General features: G+C 41.5%; 2 protein-coding genes across 4 annotated transcripts; both read right to left on the bottom strand.

The window, feature by feature from the left end:
• Nucleotides 1-70: 70 nt before the first annotated feature.
• On the bottom strand, nt 71-4831 carry cacfd1 (calcium channel flower domain containing 1). 2 transcript variants are annotated; one of them, XM_058065033.1, is made up of 5 exons: nt 4362-4822; nt 3728-3800; nt 2880-3005; nt 2663-2770; nt 71-2105 (listed from the first exon to the last, which is right to left on the bottom strand). In XM_058065033.1, the coding sequence occupies exons 1-5, from the start codon at nt 4468-4470 to the stop codon at nt 2027-2029; spliced, it is 495 nt and encodes a 164-aa protein (XP_057921016.1). In that variant the 5' UTR covers nt 4471-4822; the 3' UTR covers nt 71-2026. The 2 variants fall into 2 exon arrangements, with proteins under 2 accessions (XP_057921016.1, XP_057921017.1); XM_058065034.1 differs by lacking the exon at nt 71-2105 and adding an exon at nt 2135-2576 and having other exon boundaries at nt 4362-4831.
• Nucleotides 4832-5024: 193 nt separating this feature from the next.
• On the bottom strand, nt 5025-7340 carry ptcd2 (pentatricopeptide repeat domain 2). 2 transcript variants are annotated; one of them, XM_058065031.1, is made up of 10 exons: nt 7182-7340; nt 6856-6948; nt 6662-6791; nt 6469-6586; nt 6115-6193; nt 5959-6050; nt 5785-5898; nt 5639-5713; nt 5463-5576; nt 5027-5361 (listed from the first exon to the last, which is right to left on the bottom strand). In XM_058065031.1, exons 1-10 carry the CDS (start codon nt 7312-7314, stop codon nt 5140-5142), a joined length of 1170 nt encoding a protein of 389 aa, XP_057921014.1. In that variant the 5' UTR covers nt 7315-7340; the 3' UTR covers nt 5027-5139. The 2 variants fall into 2 exon arrangements, with proteins under 2 accessions (XP_057921012.1, XP_057921014.1); XM_058065029.1 differs by having other exon boundaries at nt 5025-5361; nt 6469-6791.
• Between the last annotated feature and the right edge of the window lie 908 nt (nt 7341-8248).

Below are 8248 nucleotides of genomic sequence, written 5' to 3' on the forward strand. Positions count from 1 at the left end.
GTGGCGTTATTAGAAAATGGATTCCTAGTGAATGAAGATCCAAAAGAGAGCAAGTAGCAGGTTGCTTTAATTGACCAGAGGATTCAAGTCACAACACACAATGTCCACACAGCCCATAAGGAAAAGCAGACAGCAGCTGGCTTTGTTTGACCCATTTCTCCATGTGGCTTCAACAAGAACATGTGATGGTCTTTACTGGTGCTTTTGTACCTGAGAGCAGGAAGTGACAGCCAGTAAACTGCTGTAAGACGTAAACATTTGCTCCCAAACTTTCCTCATTAGGGACGATTAACAAAACAAACACATACAATGCAAATGGTACACAGCAAAACACCAGCATAGCAAAGGCAAATCAGGAATCTGACGAGGGGCGCATCGTTCCGTGTCCCTTTTTAAGTCCATCCATCCATTTTCTATGCCGCTTATCCTCACTGGGGGTATGCTGGAGCCTATCCCAGCTTACTCTTTGATCGGTTTAAGTAGTGTACGTGATGCTATGAACCGCTAACAGGTTGTTAAATAACATATTTCCTCAAATAGCTGCCACACCTATGGATGGGCATTTCACTATGAACTCATACATACACAGAATAACGCTGCCCATAGTGGAGGTCTCACATTTTGTACAGCAAGGTAGTAGCGACTGAACAGTGCCTCTGCTGGTTGCAGCCGTGTACTGCACTCCAATGGCGTCAAGTAGCCTTTGAAGTTTCTTGTATTCAGACAAGGTTTATTTTAGGTGTATTAGGCCAAGTGGATATGTCATCGGTGTGGCCAAATTCCTACTGACAAAAATAAGAAATTAAAATTAAAAACATTTTCAAACAGCATTTTGACTTTGCAGAATTGAAGTCCAAAATATTAAGAGAAAAAAATGACAGCTGTACAAGAATAAGCTCATGTTAAGATAAGAAATAAGATATGCCTTTATTCGTCCCTCAGTGGGGAAATTTGCAAAATTAGGGGGCAAAATGTCATTTTAGTAGCATAGAGTTGAAATATTAAAGATGCAATAAAAAGTTGTGTAAATTAGCGTGGAGGAAATACCTTAGAATATGGGAATAAAGTCAAAATGTTCTGGGAATAAAGTAATTACAAAGGGAAAATTGATACAGATGATTCAAGAATGACCCTAAAGAGGATAAGCGGCATAGAGAATGGATGGAAGTTGAAATATTTGGAAAGTTAAAGAAATAAATATAAGAATAATGGGGAGGGGGAAAAGACGGAAGATCATATTAATAGGCTTTTTCATCTACGTACGTCACAAAGCTGAGATGCATATTTGTAACTATATAACTTCTTCTATGTGGCTTTTTAATATATCTCAAAGTGGCCCTTGCATCCTTTCATTTTCCAGTACATGACCCTCGCTAGTTCATAATAATTCTTAAAGGCATGCTACAGTAACGGCAGCTTCCCGCCAGGGAATCCTTTAAAATAAATTGTAAATAAACACTATTTCTACAAAAAAATTACAATAATATTCTGGTTTGTTCTGCTAAAACTGCAAGTGAGCAAAGGATCAGGCGTGCTGCTAAGACTTCATGATGTCAGCTATGAGAAACAAACAATACATTCAAGCTCAGGCTGCAAAGAAGCCGTTGCGAGTCAGGAAAGGCGACGTCACTCAAAGTTTTAAGCTGCATAAGCTGTGTCACAAAAATAAAGAAAGAGAGTCATATGAGCACATCACACAATCAGCAAACTGTTCAGGTCCTGAAGAAAAGGCTAAAACGGCTAGCGAGCAGCAAAACCACGCAAGGAACAAAAAACAAGAACAACAAATAAAGGCAAACCATAAAAAGGAAGAAATGTAACCTCGTTGTTTTATACGCTCAGGTGCTGCATTCCGCACTAAGTCCAATGACAGCATCATAAAAACATAAATAAAAGCTGTTCTGTCACGACAGCAAGGAGAGGAAGAAGAGGAGGTAGATGGGTGCAGGAGAGGGGTGAACGTTCCTCTGTAAGGACTTCAGTCAAAAAACAAAGATTGGAGGAAGAAGAAGCGCGACAGGAGGGCTCACTCTGTCGTCCCAGTCATCCTCTCTTCATCGCCCTGCTTGTTGTGCTGCAGCCTGGCGTACGTCACCGCGTCGCCCCTGTGGGCGTTAGAAGTTAATTAGCACAAGTTAATTAGCACAAATATCATGGAAGTTAAGTGGAATGTTAGGATCATAAAAATAAAAGAAATAAAAGTAGCGGTGCATGATAGGAGGGAATTATGACATAACGATAACGCTCCGATATCTGATTTTAAAAACCCCTCCAATTAGATGAGCTTTCCGGTACTGTGTGGGTGAGCAAATCAAGCACTCCTTTTCCCTCCTGAGCTCCCCCCAAAAATCCATCGAACACACACAAAACCTGACCAACCACCTATACTAAAATAAAATGTAAAACCACATCAATAACCATATTATTAAATGAACAGCAAAAGTGAGCATTATTATTATGATGCATTAAATCAACATTAAATCAGCTTTGAATTAGCAACAACGTTAAAAACCAAATTGGATGTAATAAATGATAACAGCGCCTTAAGAAAAGGGAGCCTGTGTTAAAAAGAGATCCTATGTTAATGGGTGACAAGGAAAACACAGTCAGGATCACGTCCTCCAGTTCAAAATGACTGCTATTTCAATTGGGCATGTCTTACTTTTTGCCTAAAGACGCCAAGCCGTACAGGACTCCGGTGGCAAAGGCGATGGCGTTTCCAAACAAGGTGGTGAAGGAGAAGCTTAGGAATATGGGGAACAGCGCCATCCTGAGCCCGGCAGCAGCCATGGATGGACGTAAACAACGACACACACAAGTCAGGAGATATTATTCCCTATTCTTCATTCTGTCACTCAGCAACGTCACTGTGCTCTCACCCGCAGTAGAAGAAGGCTTTCTGCCAAGGTCGGAAGCTGTCTGCACGTGCCGCGATGGCGTTGGCGAACTCGATGAACTGGCAGCAAAAGGGAACCTCGCACAGGAACAGCACAAAGGCGTTCAACCTTCACACACAGTTGGGTATAATAATAAGTTAATTTGAAAAATAGACAAAAGACACACTTTGACAAAGGAACACATCATGTCCTATGGGCGAAGATAACTTTAGTTATAAGAGTGAAAATAAAATGTAAAAAATTATATAATTACAATAACAAATAAATTAATAATTTGAAATATAATTAAAATATAATATGTATATTTAAATTACATATGTAAAATAATTTGAAATATTTACCGTATGATAAATAATCTTCAAAATTTTCTTCTGGTGATATGACTTTCCCCACATCATTTTGACATAATTTCTTTAATATTATAACTTTTCCACCAAGCTAATTCCCCCCCAAATTACAATATTTTGTTTTGTTTGTTTACATTGTTTTCCCCCACAATATTATGGGTTTATGCTCATAAAATGGGGCCTTTTTGCTTCTTGGAATAGGGCTTTTCGGTTATCTTATGATCTCTCAGAAAATGATAGTGCCCCCCCTCTCTTCTTGTGAATTTTCTCCTAGTAATGATGAATTTATTGTCATGCAATTATAACTTTGTTTTACGACTCTAAAAAAATAAAAATATTCATGCAACTAAGATGATGGTAGTTTCCCTCATAATATTTTGACTTTATTCTTGTAAAAGGACTGCAGATTTTTTTGAATGCGCTGCGGGCCAAAAAACCCCAAAACTACCCTGGGCCACACGATGGACACCCCTGCTGACTTACACCATCCACACTCCAGCGGCGATGTTTAAAGGGTTCACTGTGACACAGTTCCACACTCCTGCGATGGCACATGCTGCAATATTTAAGACAGAGCACAACACAAAAGTTAGGCTTGACTCTAAATTGAATGGGTCATTTCAAAATAATATTTCATCAGTGAGGAGGAAGCAATGGGGAATGTTTTCACATCATTTCCAGGTGAATAATGCTGGAAACTGTGCTGTTTGGTTTTGTGTATTGACATCTAATGCACATGTTTCCGTCCTGTTCAATAATACAGAGCTTATTGAATATGCAGCAGTGGTTTCTGTGACACTGGCACTGGGGTTCTGGTGTCAGTGCTATATTCCTAATAAAACAGCGATAGATTATGATGTTTTGCTATCATGTTGGTTGTTTGAGGACCACCAGGCTCGACGGTCGCGCAGTGGCTGCATCAGTGATGAGGAGAGACAAAAGGCAATGGCACATCTCTTGTTTAGCTGGGCCGAACAACTGTGAGCCTTGTTTGTGTTCAAAGTCACATGTCAGCATTCTTCACATGAACGGTTCAACAGTGGACATTCTGAATTATGAGACAAAATAACCCAAAGCGCATCTGCAACAAAGCTGCCAGATATTGTCATGTACTTACATATTCCTCCCAGGACGCCAGCTATCTTGCACAGCCATCGGTACCACCAAGTCATGCCGTCATCCTCCGGGACGGCTTTCGTTGGCGCTGCTGTCTCTTCGGAGTTCATCCTGGTGGAAGCCAAGTACCGTGTCTTGAAGCGACTAACAGGGCCGATTCCAACCCGACAGCACGTTCAAGCCAACAAGCCCTGTCGTGGTTGTTTGGGTCCTCCGCGTTAGCCAGCGGCTAGCTAATGCTAACAAGCGCCGCCCAAGTTGCCGAGAGCATTAACGTCACTTATAAACTTCTATTAAAAACTCTGTCGTGGTATTATTGTTCAATAAAATTCGACTACACCTGATTTTAACAATTAAAAAAAGACAACAAACAGCTATTCCGTTGTTCAGAGCTAGGTGTTACCTTTTCCGGGTTGCTGAGACCGCAAAGCATTGTGGGCGAGCTACCCGGAAGTCATTTTTTCTCTATTAGCAGGTGTGTCGGTCTGTACGATATCCCGAAATATGATTTCATTTACTGAATTGTCCAATACATATTTCATATGTGGAAAGATTTCATTCTTTTCTTGGTCCCAAAAAGCAAAAATGTGATCAAACTGAGCCCATTTAAAATTAGCGTTACCAGAAAGCCAAAACCAATCAATACAGTTCTATTTACTATTAAATATATATTTAATTCAATTCATCATTCATGACCTGTTTTCTATTCATGCAAATAAAGCAGCTTTTATCAAACATACAAAGTGAGTCCCTGGGCAACACGAGGAGAGCAGAGCACTTCACTCTGACAAGAGAGTGGATTGGAGTGGCTTCAGCGTCCTTCTACTGAGCCGCCTCCCCTCCATTATGTGTGATGGCTTCCTCTTGTTGACGGGCGTGTGGCACAGCATGTCGTCTAGGGTGTGCCGAGTCACCTGACCGGCTCGCTCCAGCTGGGAGGTGACCTGCTCCGCTTTGGCCATTTGTGCTCTGTCCTCAGTTTTCAAATGCACCAAATCCAGCTGTGAAAGAGGCCGCAGGAGTGAGCGGACCCTCTTTGCTTGCTAAAGCTCTTTTCTTACAACCAAAAATATTGATAAAAAATACACAATGTTTCCCTTACCACCTCTTGAGAAAACTCTGGCTTCCTGACAAAAGAGGGACTTTCAGACACTGTGGATGCAGAGAGGAGCATGATGGCATCATCCGTTGCTCCTGACATAGCCAGTAATAAAACCTGGTGGGAAAAAAGCAATTATAAAACAAGCAATAGCATCTGTGCATCAGCTTCAGGCTCACCTTTAGATTTTGACACAATTGCCCATCAGTGCTCATGATTTGTGAAAACAACAACTGTGCCTTTTCGACGTCTTTCTACGGGGAGAGATGATTTAATATTGAAATGATGCACAATGCTAGACAGAAATAAGGAGGGCAAAACAAACCCGTTTGAGCGCTAAGGCCACAGCAAAGCAGTAAGCATGTCGAAGGATGAACTGCCCTTTGGCCTGGGCCTCCTCGATGAGAGAGGTGCAGATCGTGTAGGACTCTGCTGTGTTCTGACAACCGCACACAAACATGAAACATGAAGTAATCATGACTGGTGTCAAAGCAGTTACCAGTTTGTAGCAGACGGCCGATGCCAGCATCAGTGTGTCTTTATTGAAAGGTACGCCTTGGCTCCTCATGGATCTTAACACCTCCAGGGCATCTGTAATAATAAGCACTTCTGGAACACTTGAAGCGGAGAAGATCGGGCAGAGGAGGCTGCTCACCTTCATGGAGGCCCTGCATGAACAGCATGTCTATGGCTATGTTGAAGGAGGTGGTGTCATTGAAAAACCCTCTCATTTCCTGTTCAGAACAACAGAAGATCAATGATTTTGTGCAGCGTTTGGAGTGTCAGTGAACGCACCTTCAATGAGAAAGTGTGTAAAGTACAGGAAAGTGTTGGAATTGCACTGTGGTTGATTCATTCAGGACTAAAGTAATAAGAGAGTGCACTGCCCAGGCTTGTGGAGGTGCATCGCAATGCCAAATGTGTGGCAAATTGTTACCCCTCTATGCCAGTATGAAGGGAATGCATGTCCCGTCTGGCCTTTGTAGAAATTGTTTGTGTCTGGTTTCACCTTGTCTGTAAGTACATCGGCAGCCATCTTCTCCAGACCCAGTTCATAACACAGCCTCATGAAGAGAGGACCGAACTTGAATTCCCCGTGTGCCCGATTCCGGTTCTCTGCATGGTATCTAGCAGAGTACAAAATAAAATCACAAATAATGTGACCACTTAAGCATTGCTTTCTTCTTTGCATGGAAATGTACCTATAAATGGCATCCCGGGCTATCATCATGTCCTCTGTAGAATGGCACAAGTGTAGCAGTAGCTTCAGTTCATCTTGCAAAATCAGATTGTTCCTCTGAAGCTTCTGGGTGAGCAGCGCAATGAAATTTCCTGCAAATGAGATGGATCACACGACCAGTAAACGTGCAGTGTTGTGGGACCAAAGTTTGTTTACCATCTGATCCGGTGATGAGGTGAGCCACAGCCATCTTCCTGCGCTGGAAGTCTTGGAGTCTGATAACATCTTCTGACAGCAGATGCCTTAGAGCTGCACAATAAACACTGTTGTCAGGTTTCTTGTGTATCATAAACTACTTCGCATGCATTAGAAAATACTATATCACGGTCATGAAACAGAATATTGAAACAATAACACATAGTGCATTCGCTCTTCGAAACAACACTGGCAGTTCTGTTCAGTTCGCGATCGTAGCATGTAAAAACAAAACAAAAACAACTAGTCGGATAGCCAGAAAAAGACTTCAAACTTGTTGGTCTTACCTCCTAAACGCCACCCAATCCAGCCTGGTTGTGACAAAGCAGACAATATTCCAGTACAAGAGGTGTCACGCAGTAAAGAACGACAACATACACTAAACCTGTGCAGCGCCATATTGCCCGCCGACTGTACCATGTTTGAGTAAACAAAGGGGAGGCTAAGAAATACACCGGGACGTTTAAAACACTATTTTACCACAGTTCAATAGTTTGTTCCGTGTACAATTGTGTTTGTAAAGAGACTAGAAGAAAATAAAAATAGACACATCTTGTAACGTTCTGTTTATGTCTTTTTATTTACAATGTGTTACGATTGGTACTATCCAACATGGAGGCATTAGCAAAAGTATAAACTTAAATTTAGACCCTTTCTGCAAATATTAGCACGTTTTTTATTGTGTTTTTTTATGTTTGTCTGACAATTTTAACAACACTTTAATTGCCGACAAAGGCAAATTTTAAAAGCTGATAAAGTGTTATTTTTGTAACCAGATGGTGGCGCTGTTGCAACGGTACTGTTCGGCTTATGGTTAAGCATTATTTACTAATTTGTGGAGTACATAAATATCCGAGTTAAAAGAGAGAAGTAGTGTTTCACCAGTAATGTAACGTTTAAAGAACCATGTAAATACATGCCCGGTATAAAATACATGTAGAGAAGACTAGAATACCTCGGTACTTTTCCATCTTAAAGTCAAATTATTTTACAAACGACGCAAAAGAACACGGTGCCAGGGTCTCAACAGAATGTAAAAAGAGTCATGTCAATGATGAGGGAACATCTTAAATCCAAGGAGGTAGAACTAGGAGGAGGGAAGGTCCCCACGGTTGCCCTTAGCAACAAAAACATCTCAGCCCATGCAGCTTGGGTTATGCTTGCTCGGCCAATCAGCCACAGAACTCTGGATAATTTATGGTCTCCTGCAAGGTGCATACATCTCTACGGGCTTTCACATCCAGCTCCATGAATCTAGGACGCTACCAGTGTGCAAGCAGTGTTTGCATAGCTGATAATAGGACAATCCCTGATTCTGATTTCCCTGGACAAGCAGCCACGCTTTGGACTCCTT

Source organism: Doryrhamphus excisus, chromosome 2 (assembly GCF_030265055.1).
Source record: "Doryrhamphus excisus isolate RoL2022-K1 chromosome 2, RoL_Dexc_1.0, whole genome shotgun sequence".
Taxonomy (NCBI): Eukaryota; Metazoa; Chordata; class Actinopteri; order Syngnathiformes; family Syngnathidae; genus Doryrhamphus; species Doryrhamphus excisus.

Bases quoted from the DNA above. Each gene is read 5' to 3' on its own strand.
- cacfd1 (XM_058065033.1), bottom strand. From the start codon at position 4,470: ATGAACTCCGAAGAGACAGCAGCGCCAACGAAAGCCGTCCCGGAGGAT. The intron at 2,771-2,879 runs GTGAGAGCACAG...TGCCGGGCTCAG, and splicing joins AAAGCCTTCTTCTACTGCGG to GATGGCGCTGTTCCCCATAT. The intron at 2,106-2,662 runs GTAAGACATGCC...TAACGCCCACAG, and splicing joins TTGGCGTCTTTAGGCAAAAA to GGGCGACGCGGTGACGTACG.
- ptcd2 (XM_058065029.1), bottom strand. From the start codon at position 7,314: ATGGTACAGTCGGCGGGCAATATGGCGCTGCACAGGTTTAGTGTATGT. The intron at 6,792-6,855 runs GTAAACAAACTT...TCTCATTTGCAG, and splicing joins CCTCATCACCGGATCAGATG to GAAATTTCATTGCGCTGCTC. The intron at 5,714-5,784 runs GTTTGTTTTGCC...CTCTCCCCGTAG, and splicing joins TGGCCTTAGCGCTCAAACGG to AAAGACGTCGAAAAGGCACA.